At 39.6% G+C, this 14,188-nt stretch overlaps 1 protein-coding gene across 1 annotated transcript in view; it reads left to right on the top strand.

Moving 5' to 3' along the window:
• Positions 1-14,188, top strand: part of Atp8a1 (ATPase phospholipid transporting 8A1) — a 226,131-nt gene that overhangs the window by 70,105 nt on the left and 141,838 nt on the right. The window contains 6 exon segments of the mRNA XM_034508945.2: positions 915-1,042; positions 6,760-6,871; positions 8,223-8,388; positions 10,222-10,349; positions 12,568-12,645; positions 13,836-13,924. Coding sequence (XP_034364836.1) covers positions 915-1,042; positions 6,760-6,871; positions 8,223-8,388; positions 10,222-10,349; positions 12,568-12,645; positions 13,836-13,924 — 701 coding nt within the window.

The raw sequence follows: 14,188 nt of genomic DNA, 5'->3' as shown, positions 1-14,188 counted from the left end.
GAGAAAGACAGACAGAAACACAGAGAAAGACTGTAAATACAAGTGTGCCCTGGTTGGCCTGGATTCACTATATAAACCAATGGCATCAAACTCACAGAGATCCACCTGCCTTTGTGAATCCTGGGATTACCCTGTGCATGGTGTTCTAAGTTCTTTGACATGTTCACTTATTTGTTTTTCTTGGCCCCAGTTAGCATTGGATTTGCCACAATGAACAGCCAAAATGTCCATTGCTCATTAGAAACACATTTATCTTGGAGATATAAATTACTTTATATTTCTCCATTTGCTCTTCATATTATGTTCAGCAGAAAACAACGATAACATTTTTCTTGATAAAGTTTTAAAAGGGGCGTTTATTTTAAATACATACCCTTGGCTTCTTGGTGACTGACAGCCATGCCAGTGGGGTGTTTGATCCGTGGTAGAACCGGATCATCAGGAGGGAGCTGAACTCAGATGGCTAAGAAGGTAGATGCCCTCAGTGCCAGTCTCTTCCAGCTGACTGGGTGAAGAACTGCCCAGGAGTTCTCCCTCTCAAGAAAGGAGGGTGTAAGGGAAGGAGAAATGGAGGAAAGAAGACAAAACTATTCTCTTTGAATACAAACTCTACTGTGTTTCACCTCCTTCTTTAGACTCAGAAGACAGAAACCGTACAGTAGCCAATATTGACTTTAGTTTTAGAAGTGGTGCATTGGATACTTTAGAACTTTTATATAAGCTTATTATTCTGTGCTAAAAGTCTGTGTTCACATGAATAAGAAAGGTACCCTTAAATTATAGTTTGACAGTATTATGTAAAGGGAAAGAATTACTTGCAGAATGGTGAGATTCCGTATCTCTCTAAGAGCTTGGAGAGTGCTCTACCCTCACAATGCTTACTTAAAATACTCTGTTTGGGAATGTGCCAACAGGGCTTACCGGCAACATCAGATATCAAAGACATTGACAGTTTGATGAGAATTTCTGGCAGAATCGAGTGTGAAAGCCCAAACCGACATCTCTATGATTTTGTTGGGAACATAAGGCTTGACGGACATGGGTATGTAAACTCACATTCTCCATGTCATCCTGTACCACCAAATGTCTCCTACATCTGCTTACACAAGATTGTCTTTTGTTCTAGATACTCACAACAATTGTTTTTAAGCATGTCTGTATTTCAACTCACATCCTTTGTAAGGATACTGAATCCTGACTCTATTCATATAATGTAATCAAAGACATTCCCATTTTCCTGTCACTCTGGGAGTTGGATGTTTGCAGTGATATTCCAGGACCTTGGAATATTCTTTGTGGGTAAATAGCCTGTGGCTGGTTCTTTGGCTGAATTTCCTGCCGTGAACTTTCCTGGCCCAAGCCCATGGCCACAGTCCATTCCTTTGATGTCTAGATACCTTGAGGAATTCAGAGTGTATCACAGTAGCCAGATCATTCTTTATCTCCTCTGCATATGCTTTTTCCTAGGCCATGCTATCATGTGTAGTCTCTGGTTTCTGCTATCTGATTCTCATCTTCCCTACCACTTCCTTAACTTCTCTTATTCATTTAACTAGAGTTTAGTGTACATTTAAATTCTAGGTGCCTAGACCAGTGGTTCTTAACCTTTCCAGTACTGTGACTCACTCTATTCATACAATGTAATCAAAGATGTTCCCACGATCTTCCCAGTCTGTCAGTTGGATGTTTTTGGTGATACTCCAGGACTCTAAACTATTTTTTATGGGTAAATAGCCTGTGGCTGATTTTTTGGTTCTTTAATACAGTTCTTTCATTGAGGTGACCCTCAACCATAAAATTATTTTTGCTGCTACTCCATAACTGCAATTTTGCTACTGTTATGGGTTAGAATGTAAATATTTGTGTTTTCCAGAGGTCTTAGGTGACCCCTGTTAAAAGGGTCATCAATCCCAAGGGGTCATGGTCCACAGGTGGAGACCCACTGGCCTAGACAATTTACAAATATTACTTAGGCCACACTGAACAAACCAGATCAATATTATATTCCTGCCCTTTTGTCTCTTTTCATTCACTTTAACAATGTACCTTAAATTTAAAAAAAAAAAATCTATGAGCAACAAAAATACACTGCTCATAGGTCTGGAAGATCAAAGCATCAAATTTGGTATCTATTAAAGAAGTGTTCCTCCCTGTATCCAGGCAAAATGGAGGCCTTTGGAGATCCTTTGTAAGGATTTAGTCCCAGTTTCGACAGCAGAATGTGTGTGTGTGTGTGTGTGTGTGTGTGTGTGTGTGTGTGTAGTGTGTAGTGTGTAGTGTGTATGCACTTTATATGTATATAAAAAGCATGAAGGTAGAGATGACAGGTCAACCTCAGGTATTGTTCCTTGGAAGCCAACCACCTTGCCTTTTGATACAGGGTGTTGCACTGGTGTGAGCTTACTGACTGTCCAGCTGGCTGAGAAGCCCCAGGGATATTCTTGACTCTCAAGCCTTCCCTGATAGAATTATAAGCACACAACAATACCTAGCTTTTTCTTTCTTTTTAATATGAGTTCTGAGAATCAAAGTAGGTCTTTAAGATTGCACAGCAAGCAATTTACTGACAAGCATCTCCTCAGCCCCATAAGTGCAGAAATTTCAAGACTTAATCACCCCTCGAATCCTAATGCCACAATATTGCACCCTAATGCCAGAATATTAAAATATGGATTGCAATATGGAAATATTGGAGAGACACTAACACATATGATAGAATTTTTTGAAGTTTCTTTCTTGAGGTGAAGTAGTTGGAGGGCAGACAAACATAAAGGAATAAATAGAAATTGTAATCCTTTATTATTTGGTAAAATGCAGAAAGCCTTTGGGAAAGATAGCATAGGATAAAAGAGATGAGGTGTTCTTAGGAAGGAATCTCTTAGGAAGATTGTCGTCAACCTCCTTCAGAAGGTGACATTTGAACAGTGGTGATCAAAAGGTTAGGAGCTGAATCATGTGAGTATCTAGAAGTAGAAGATTCTGGACAGAAGAAATAGTGAAAAATCACTGAGATCAAAGGAAGAGAAATTGAGGTGAAAGACAAAAAATCACAATGGACCAGATCCCATAGACGTTGTAGGCCATTACAAGGTGTTCTGAGTAAATTTGGGTTCCATGAGTGGGTTATGAAGGAGAAACATCCTCCGTTTAGTTTTGAACTTAATAAGGTTGTGGTTTCCACGTGGCATTTGAATATATGTCTGAACTTTGAGGGTAGTTTGCATAAATTTTTAAACTCAGCCTGGAAAAAAATTATTGAAATTGAAAGAGTTTAGACAGAAAATTGGAAAGCCCTGAGGACTGTCTAGTGTGGGAAGCAGGGAGAAGAGCAGAGACTAAAAACCAAGGAAGAGTAAAGAAAGTGCCAAGGGGAGAGGGAGGGACACAGTGAGGTCTGCTGTCACTCATGGCCAAATGCACTGTGTCTGGACATTAACGTTTGGGTTTATTGAGTGACTATCATGACCCTTGATTAGAATAGGTGGAACTTAACAAGGGTGAGCCTGACATCATGGAGAAGAATTAGCTATAGCAAGCGTGGGCTTCTTTATCGAGGAGTTTTATTACAATGCAAGACAAAGCAATGGAACAGAACAAGGCAAGAAGGGTGGGGTGTTTGGTGCCCCACTTCTGTCTCCTGTCCTCACTCCTTGCCTCTACACAGCAGAGCTTGTCTACCAGACAGGTGTGCTGTCGAGGTAGCCATCAGCCAGATGCACTGGTTCACCCAGCCTAGGAGAATGTCACCAATGTTCTCACTGTTAGAATATGAATGATAAAAAATTAAATAAGGAACTAAGTAAATGACATGTGAACTGCACCCTGAATGGGACACCCATTGACTAATGCACCAAAATTTCTTTTTTTTTTTAGTTTTATTTATTTATTTATTTATTTATTTATTTAAGATTTATTTATTTTATGCATATGAATACACTATTGCTCTCTTCAGATGCACCAGAAGAGGGCATCAGATCCCATTACAGATGGTTGTGAGCCATCATGTGGTTACTGGGAATTGAACTCAGGACCTCTGGAAGAGCAGTCAGTGCTCTTAACCACTGAGCCATCTCTCCAGCCCTGCACCAAAATTTCTTATCGTAAATGACATGGGAAATATACCCTGAATTGACACCCTTATCTAACCCACCAAAACACATTCTTATGATCTTTGAGGTAGTCGTTAATTCTAGAATTTTCAGAGTGATCTTTCCTTGAACATATGGTTATAGACTAATGATAGATTTGGCCATTTGTACGAGTATCGTTTCTTAAGTCTGACATTTTTAACTGGCCAGCTTCCATTCCCTATCATTAAATCAGTGCCAAGCAAATCCATGCCATAAGGGAAACTTTATATGGTGGTACCAAGATTTAAAAGCCTAAAGTTTTATAATGTGCTTTATCAGAAAGGTCGATATGAGTGAATGAGACGGGGACGCTAGGAGGAACAGGCAGTGGGGAGCAATGAATGGGTATCTGATGTGATATTGAGCCCAGTCAGATATGTGAGGAGCAGTGGGTACACAGGGCACTAGAGCACAATCCAGGAACTTCCCAAGAACTTTGTGAAGCCTGCTTTAGCCTCCAGGCCCCTCCCAGTCCCAATGTGCATGCCAGATGTTGACACCTATACAAGAGATTTATCATGTGATGTCAATATGGTTTCATCCCTGGAGGGTTCACACGTACTGAAAACTCAACCCCCAATGAAATGACCAGAGACTGACCCCAAAATAAACCCCTCTTTTTCATACAAAATCATCAGTCTCCGTGCATTTTATAAGCTTACGCAAAATGGACCATGCCTTATTCCCATCCCACTAGGCCCTAAGCCTGCTGTGGGATGTAAATGATGGGAGTTAAAATACACTGTTTCCTGAGGACTCCTGCAGGGGCCATTCTAACCCACACATGTGGGTTGATTTCACTGAGCTGGAAAATATATTTCCTGAAGGAAGGTCCAATGCCCAAACTATCCCCAGCCTTGGAAGCTGACTGGATCATCCTAACCTACCAGAAATGGAGGGTTCCCTGATTCACTTGGCCTTTACTGATTGTCAAGTACTGTGTTTATTAACTCCATTGAAAATGGTTTCCTTCTTTTCCAAGAAATTTTAAGTGTATTTTTCTTTATATTTGAATTTTTACGTTACTCTCTTGTTAAATGAAAACCTATCTTGGGTATTAGGAATCCTTGAGCCATTCCGTTTTGGGTACATTTCCATCAGCTGACTCAATACATGTCTGCGATATACTGTGCCATCCTACCCTTGAGTCTCTGTTTGAGTTTATAGCACCTAATAACTCACTACAAAAGCTAGCCTTAGAGGAAGCACACAAAGGACTCAACATGGGTCTTATTCATGAAAATGTTGTCTGACGTCTAAGAAGCAAATGGCTTCAGGATGATTACCATTTATTGGGAATGTTTGCGTTCTTGGAAAACAGATACGCTAATCCTGTAAAGTGAATATTATTAGGCTTTAGGTCTAAACCTTATTTCAGAAAGGTGATGGTAGTACCAGAATATGACATGAGCTATAATTGTATTTGTGTAGTTTTTGAGCCCTGGTTATGTACAAAGTTGTTCTTAATTTAAATGAAGTGTGTGTGTATGTCTCTCTCTCTCTCTCTCTCTCTCTCTGTGTGTGTGTGTGTGTGTGTGTGTGTGTGTGTGTGTGTGTGTTTATTGAGTGGGTAGCGGGGAAAGATATCTTAGCTACACCATTTTCAAATTTTGCATAAACTTAAATCCCAAAAAGATTCCTATATGAGGATTAGCTACTACAATCCCAAAACTCGCCTGCTATTTGAGATACTATATCGGTTTGCTCAGGCTTTCATAATGACAAAACTTAAATAGTTAATTTTATCAATTGAAATTTGTTTTTCTACCATCTGGGTAATGAAATTAAAGGAGAGTGAGTGGATTCTGATGAAGGCTGTCTTGGTTTGCATTTCTTTTGCTGTGAAAAGACATCATAACCATGGCAACTCTTAGAAAGGAAAGCATTTAACTGGGGCTGGCTTACAGTTCAGAGAGTTAATCCATTACCATCATAGCAGGAAGCATAGTGGTTTGTAGGCAGACATAGTGCTGGAGAAGGAGCTGAGAACTCTGCATCTTGGTTCACAGGCAGCAGAAGTAGATGCCACAGTAGGCATAGCTGGCATCAAGCCCACCACCACATGACACACTTTCTCCAACAAGGCCACATCTACCCCAACAAGGCCATGCTTCCTAATAGTGTCACTCCTTTATGGGCCATAGCATTCAAACACATGAGTCTATGGGGACCATTTCTATTCAAACCACCACACAAGCCATCTTTGCATCTGGCAAAAATATCTCTGTGTCTATGTATTTGACAAAGCTCTCAGGTGTCTTATCAGGGCACTAAGAACATCAGAAGGCTTCACCTCATGAACTCGCCTAAGACTAAGAGCCTGGAAAGGAGCCCCATCATTGGGATGTATGAGAGATACTTGTAGTCCACAGGGAGAATAAAGATATAAAAAAAACGGCCAGTATGGTGTTAAAGAAAAACCAACTTCTTCCCAACAGTTATATTTGAAAAGTATCGTTGTTGGTTAAAAAACAAACAAAAAACTTCCTTTTGAAAAAAAAAAAAAACCTTCCTTTTTTTTCCCAAAAATAAAATTTTAATAGTGGAGACTTTGGTAACTGTATAATGACCATATAATGAAGGCCATTTTGAACTATGTCATTTCTAATGCCAACACACTGTGTTCTAGCACTGTTCCCCTGGGGGCAGACCAGATCCTTCTTCGAGGTGCTCAGTTAAGAAATACCCAGTGGGTTCATGGGATAGTTGTCTATACCGGCCACGACACCAAGCTGATGCAGGTGAGATGTTTATCTATGAAACCTTTTAAGACTAAGTCTCTTGGAAACACATGATTCATCATTCTGGCTGCACTTGTCCCAAACAGAGCACACCGGCCATCAGCTATCCCTGAGCCTCATCCCACACACCCACACTGGGAACTAAGGAGACTTTGAAATCCCTTCCCTGGGAGAAGAGCTCCCTGTAAATGGGAACGTTGTGAAACTTTCCCTAAGGTCACCCAACACATGATCACCCAGTGAATGGTGGTCTCTGTTGATCCATGACATTTTCCAACTGCTAATGCTCACATCAAATTGCCTGTGTAATACTGACTGTATTAAAATATTTATCTTGTAATTTTATTTTAATGCAGTGGTCAAATTTTCAATTTGGGTAGAATTGAAAAGAATTTTTTAAGGAAAGTATAAACTACCAGTTTTTTTTTTTTTTTTCATGGCATTTCCGTACGAGGCCGCTTTTGGCATCTATTCTCCTGATATTCATTTACACCATGGGGGCTTCATCTCTATGTTGTAATGCAAGCTGCAAGTCAGTAGTGTAACAAGTATAGGGAACTCACTTGGAAATACTAACCAGAGTGCCACTCTAAAGGACCTTTGTCCCTGTATGTCATACAGGCGTGAAGATGCTAACATTGACAAGTGGATTGCTCCTACTCTGGTTGTGCTATAAATTCTCCATTTATATTGGTTATGAGGGATTTCCTTTTCTGTCCTGTGGATGCTTGGTTAGCACAGACCTGGCATAAATACTGAATCATCACATAGAGCAGAAGAGCCTTCTGTGTCCTCTGCTGTGTATGTAGGTCAGACTTGCTTCATGGTCCTCCTGCCTCTGCCTCCGCCTCCGCCTCCGCCTCCGCCTCCGCCTCCGCCGCCGCCGCCGCCGCCTCCGCCGCCGCCTCTGCCGCCTCCGCCGCCGCCTCTGCCGCCTCCGCCGCCGCCTCTGCCTCCTCTGCCTCCTCTGCCTCTGCCTCCTAAGCCAGCCTGCTGCCACACTCAGTTCTTTCTTATTGATGATAGGTAGTATAACTTGAATATCCTGCTGTGTCCAGTAAAACAGTTACTGAGTAGCACCAGAGATCCTTTAGACTTTGAGATGTTTGCAGGGCTATAGCCCTTTTTCTCTGCCTCTAGGAAAAGGTGCATGTGTATGGTGCTCTTAAGAAAAAGAGGTGGCAGCCGCGGGCACCCTATTACACTTGTCTTGCATTTCGAACAGTTTTCAGCTCAAGTCCAGCTCCTGAGCTGTGACTCTGTCTCCCTCATCAATTGCTAAGTATGCAATGCTAAACTGAGCAGTTTTTACCATTTATCTTGTTTTGTTTTGCTTTGTTTTGTTTTACAGAATTCCACAAGTCCACCACTTAAACTCTCCAATGTGGAACGGATTACAAATGTACAAATTCTGATTTTATTTTGCATTTTAATCGCCATGTCCCTCGTGTGTTCTGTGGGCTCAGCCATTTGGAATCGAAGGCATTCTGGGAAAGACTGGTACCTCCATCTACACTGTGAGCAGTGAAGGCTGACTTGCTTGGTTTTTCCCCTTTGATTGAGATATACATTTGCTTCTATGTTAATCTTAATTTAGTTTGCAGAATATTCTATTGTTTCTGAAAGGGAAACTTGTGGCTAAGATAGCTGGAGATCTTCATTTTTAATAGATTTCTGGGAAAAGCAAGTAAAATTTAGGTTCTCAGAGCTTCAGAATACTTATCTCATAGTAGTATGAAATGCTCTATAAATATAACCATTAACATGATATACACAGTTGCCCTCTAAAGTATATTAAATGTGGCAGTTCAACTCATAAAAGTAGATTATGTATAGAGGAAAATGGGTATTGAATATAGTATGAAAATGTATTACATGCTTTAAAATGTTTGGACTGTCTTTTTTTCTCTTTCTTCCTTCTTCTTTTCTTTCTTTCTTTCTTTCTTTCTTTCCTCCTCCTTCTTTTTTAATGTGCTTTCATTTGTTTCAGGGAGAGTAGTATCAAATCACTTCCTTCTAGAACATGTATTTATTCTCTTGCTGGTCTCATGTTAATGTATCCCCTCTGGGAATTTCTAGGAAGTGAGTTTCCATTTCCTTGTGATGAATACTTAGCCAGTAAATATTTAATTTCCCCAAAGTGTGAAAACAAATTCCAGTACAATCTTACAGGAAAAAAAAATGAAACAAACAACAACCAAACTACAGATTTCAAAAGCTTGGTTTTTTATTCCACTTCACTTTTTATTACATTTATTTAGCTTTGCAACTATTCCAGGGTTTTTATAGTCATTGATTTATTGTTACAGCATGAAAAAGTTATCACTGTGATCAGTTTGTTTGTGTGCATCCCTTACAGTGTATTAGCTTTCCCTGTTTTACTTTTTTATGAAAGAAGAAGTTAATTTACTTAGGAGAATAATTTACCTACAGATGAAAACTGCCCCTGCAGCTGAGGATGGCTCAGTGTAGCACTGACCACCTTATAAGCAAGGACTCTCAGAGCCCAGTACTGGAAAAATAAGAAGTGTTCTTAGAACCAAGTTCATTCTAGTTGCTGTTGTTTACGTTGAAACCATATTTTCATTTGAAAATACTTTAAAGAATTTACATACACGTGGTTTGCCCAATTTTCATTACAAACTGTCAACCTTCCTAACATCTCTGAACTTTTCCGATTGGAACAAGGCTTGCAGTACCAATAACAAGGGCACTCTCCCTATCCCCAAGACAAGGTTTCTCTAAGTATCCCTGGTTATCCTGGAACTCCCTCTGTAGACTAGGCTGGCCTCAGTTGAACTCAGAGATCCACCTGCTTCTGCCTCCCTGGTTCTAGGATTAAAGGGAGATGTACCACCACACCCAGCTTCTCGTACTTTTTAGTAACACAGTGGAGATCTTGATAGGATGAATGGGCTGTATCCACTGGGGTTTGGCTCTAGGACATCAGGAGCCAATCATAACCCAACAGATGCCCAAGCCTTTTTATTTTAAATGAGCCAGTATTTTTACTATGTATATTTCATCATATACTATTAAGTCATATCCAGATTACTCAATATGCATGATACAAAAAATATATGTTGTATAAGTCGTTATTATACTGTATTCTTTAAGGAATAATAAGTGTACACATACTCAGTACACAGAGTATTTTCAGTCTAGAGTTGGTTGAATCCTTGATGTGGGACCCTAGAGGGAGATATAACTGAACTGTAATTCTACATTGAAGGAAGTGTTTGAGAACCAAGATTTATGTTATGAGCAAGGTAGTTTGTCTACTCTTGTGCTCCAGTTTAATCACTACAGATAGAGGAGCTATTAATGATGCTCTCCCTCCTCCCCAACAGATGGTGGTGCTAGTAATTTTGGACTGAACTTCCTGACTTTCATTATCCTTTTCAACAATCTCATTCCCATCAGCTTGTTGGTTACATTAGAAGTGGTGAAGTTTACCCAGGCATACTTCATAAATTGGGTAAATATGAATTTATATTATATGTCATCTTCCTATGTTTGTATTTTCTCTTTTGAAAGATTTACTCTGATATGATCTTTTGATCTGTGGACATTTAAAAAAAATGTTTTTAAAGTCTTAATTATATGTTGTTTCAATTGACTGTGTTGTATTTTTTAAGACCAGTATAATTGTAACACGTTCTCCTCAGAATCAAGCAAATAGATACACCACATATCCTGAGGAAAACTGGTCTTTCATTCAGGAAACCTGTTTGGGGTCCCACAGCAGCTGTAGAGGAAGGAGACCATGCCTTTGGAATTGAAGTATCTGTCTGTCTGGTAGATCTAGTGTCATAGTTTACCACAAAGGCAACTTTGTCTAGTCTCTTGGTTTCTTGGAACTGAATTTCTGGTCACTAATTTTGGGATGACAAGGTATTTTACCTGAATCCTGCAATATTTGTGCAGCTCGAGAATCTGTTTACACAGGAAAGAATTGTATATACAATCAAGCATGTAACTGTGCTTTGACGATGGGACTGACATCTGGTTCATTTTGACCCTGTGAATGACTTGATTGTACATGTTTTTTTTTTCCTTCTGACTTATTATACTGATAACTTTAATATTGGAGCGATGATTAAACATGTTCCCTATATTTTTCATCAAATAGCATTTTGTTCTTTCCATTTTATCTTAGTTATAATTACTGAATTTGTATAAATGATATCTTCTGGCCTGATCTGCCAGAGTGTTGAATTTTTCTTTTTGTGAAACCTAGATTTTACTTTTTATGTTCCAAGCTTATCTAAAAGCTTTTTGAAATGAACAATATTGGAATTTTAAAAATATAAGCAAAGATACTTCTGCAACTGGTCGTTATATTATCTTCTCGTGGTGACTGATCTCTCGAAAATGTCAGCCCTTTTCTTATCTTTGGTAAAAGATCAGTGTAATTCAGGACAATGAAACAAGCAGCAGGCAGAGTTTACTTTCACACAAGAAAGGTGTGCTGAAGAATCAAGCCGTGTATACCAATAAATTTAAGTTCATGAAGGACTCTCACTCACAGATATAATAAGGCAAATGAACCTTGAAGATCAAATGGCAACTCAGGTTCTTATTTTTTCAATGTAGAATTTAAAAAAATAGAATTGGTTTCAAATAATTACATGATAGTAGTGTTGAATAACCCTGGTAAGCTCTGGCTTTTCAACCATCCTCCTAACCAGTAGACTTTGTGATGGCCCTGACTAGCCAGCTTCCTCCTTGTGTGGAAGAGACTAGCAACTGTCTCCTGGATTCTAGTTCTAGCTAGTTGCCCTTTTGTGCAATATGGATTTCTGATGATGGCTTTGAAAATGTTTAACCTCAGCTGTTCTATCATGCCTGTTCTAAGTCATATCAGCCCCTCTGATTTAGCCCCCTCTGCTCCTCTAAATAGTCTTCATGTCATGGTTTCCAGGTTGGTCTCTGTGTGAGCCCTCTCTTCTTGTCTCTCAACTCTACTCACTTGACAAATGTGTTTTCCAACACGGCATGTAAACTCGAAGCCTAGTCCAGAGATGATACTGATCAGAGCACAGATAGGAGAGAGATGAAACTCAATAAACTACAGCCCTGACTTAATAAAATATTCTACTATTAAAAAAAAAAAGTCAGATAATGTGGTTGGATAATGGGATGAGAGGATGGCTATTGGGTGCAAGGCAAGTACAAAGAAATATAAAACTATTCCTTTTGGGGGCTGACTGTCAAATATCTGTACTAAAAGATGCTTAGCCTGGGGAGTCCACCCAGATGTGATATCTTAAATACCTGTTCATGTTGCCTGAAGAGTTAACTATGGAAACAACATTACTTGATTTTCCAGCAAAGATCACTAAACAGTTACTCCATATCCCTCTAGGGATCACTTCCTGTGTATTGCATAGTTTAACCCCGACAGTAGGATACCTTATTGGGAACAAAGTGGAAATAAACAGACTATCTTAACCCCCACAGACAAGCTCTCAGTGCAATACTCTCCTCTTCTAAGTAAAGGGAACCGCCCCATACTGCATGCTTTTCAGGACAGTCACACAGAATCATGTAGAGATAGCAGGGCCCTAGAGTGGTTACACGGAACTCCCGAGGCAAATGGTGACTTGTGAAAAGTGCACAAACCAATGTGATTTCTCTTGCTGACTTAGTCCCCCAGCCTCTTGTATTCAGTGATGTCACTTGCTTATTTGTAGGATCTTGACATGCGTTATGAGCCCACAGACACTGCAGCCATGGCTCGGACATCTAATCTGAATGAGGAACTAGGCCAGGTAAGCTCTTACACACGTTCAATCAGCAGTGAGACTTGGTATCATCTCTGCCTTATGCGGTGACTGCAGTTGAAGTAGCATCTTCTCATTTTTCATTGTTTGAATAATGCACATAAATACATTTTTTGATGCATGGCACACAGTGTCCATATTTAATAGTGGGGTTTTCCAACATTAAAACAGATTTTTCTTTCAAGATGAGATACTATGCAAGCCTAGGTATGTTTCTTAGTAGGTAACCCGATTAGCCTTGAAATATTGACTGCCTTTGAGTTATAGGAATAGCAAGAGAATTGTTCACAACTTTTATCCAGAAGGAAGGAAAAGTTCATATTGTATACATCTAGTCAAATAGGAACTTGAGAATTAGTCGAATAGTTAAACAGAAATAAGAATTATAACTGATACTTCATTCATGTATACAGCCTTTCATCACTTATCCAGGATGTATCTGAAGACTGTCAGGTGACGTCATCATTATGTAAACATGATACAACACACTTCCACATGCTGATGGCTATGACCTGACCTCACCAGACAAGTGATACAGTTTTATGCTATCCACATCCTATGTGCATCCTTCATTAACTAAAGCATCCTTGGGTGTCATGTGATTACATGTGTGTATTTGTAATCCATCCATAGATGCTAACTGAAAAAAGGATTTTCGTTTTCTCCTCCACCACTTTCCACCTCATGCTATTCAGATTGCATTCGGGATAGACTATACTGCCCCTTACCAATTTAGATGGGGTCTGAAGTGAGCTGCATTGCTTCTTAAAGTGAGACATGCTGGAGAGTCCCTAGTACTGTGTATATCTGAAAATAGTAGTGAAACTTTCTGAGGAAATTCAGAATAACCTGAAGCAGATTTCTCTATGACTCTAGTTTCTCTAATCCACACTAATAAAAATATATAAAGTGGCTTATCGCTAAAATACTAAAAGAGCTGAATCATTCTGTAAAGAATGTACTGCAAGCAGTTCTGGCAGTCACTATACCCCCACAGCAGAACAGAGTTGACTTTTAAAGAAAGTATGATTTAAGTACATTTTCTTTCCTCTAGAAAAAAGTTTTCTGAGCAGGATGGATCTAGCTCATAGGTGGAGCACTTGCCTGATATGCATAGTGCCCAAGATAGACTTTTAAAAGCCTTGAAATATTAATGAGGATTTAAAACTTGTTTGTAGGTTAAATACATATTTTCTGACAAAACCGGGACCCTGACGTGCAATGTGATGCAGTTTAAGAAGTGCACCATCGCGGGCGTGGCTTACGGGTGAGCGCCTTCCCTTCCCTCAGTGTATGAAATACACATTTGATTCCATCTGATTGGAATAGTTGGAAATTCTTGTGCAAGGAGGATTCGGGTCTTGTCTTTTAATCTAGAAAGTGGCTCTTTTTCCGTTAGGATGGTTTGTGTATTTTACAGTTGCTCTTGCTTTCCTTGGATGGTGATATCAGGTAGAGACTGACTGACAGTTTCCCAGTGTTTTCAGGTAGAGACTGATTGACATCCAATCTCCCAGTGTTTAGGGCTCCA

Source organism: Arvicanthis niloticus, chromosome 7, assembly GCF_011762505.2.
Source record: "Arvicanthis niloticus isolate mArvNil1 chromosome 7, mArvNil1.pat.X, whole genome shotgun sequence".
Taxonomy (NCBI): domain Eukaryota; kingdom Metazoa; phylum Chordata; class Mammalia; order Rodentia; family Muridae; genus Arvicanthis; species Arvicanthis niloticus.
Note: the sequence above shows the minus strand (reverse complement) of the source record. Positions and strands in the feature narration are given on the sequence as shown.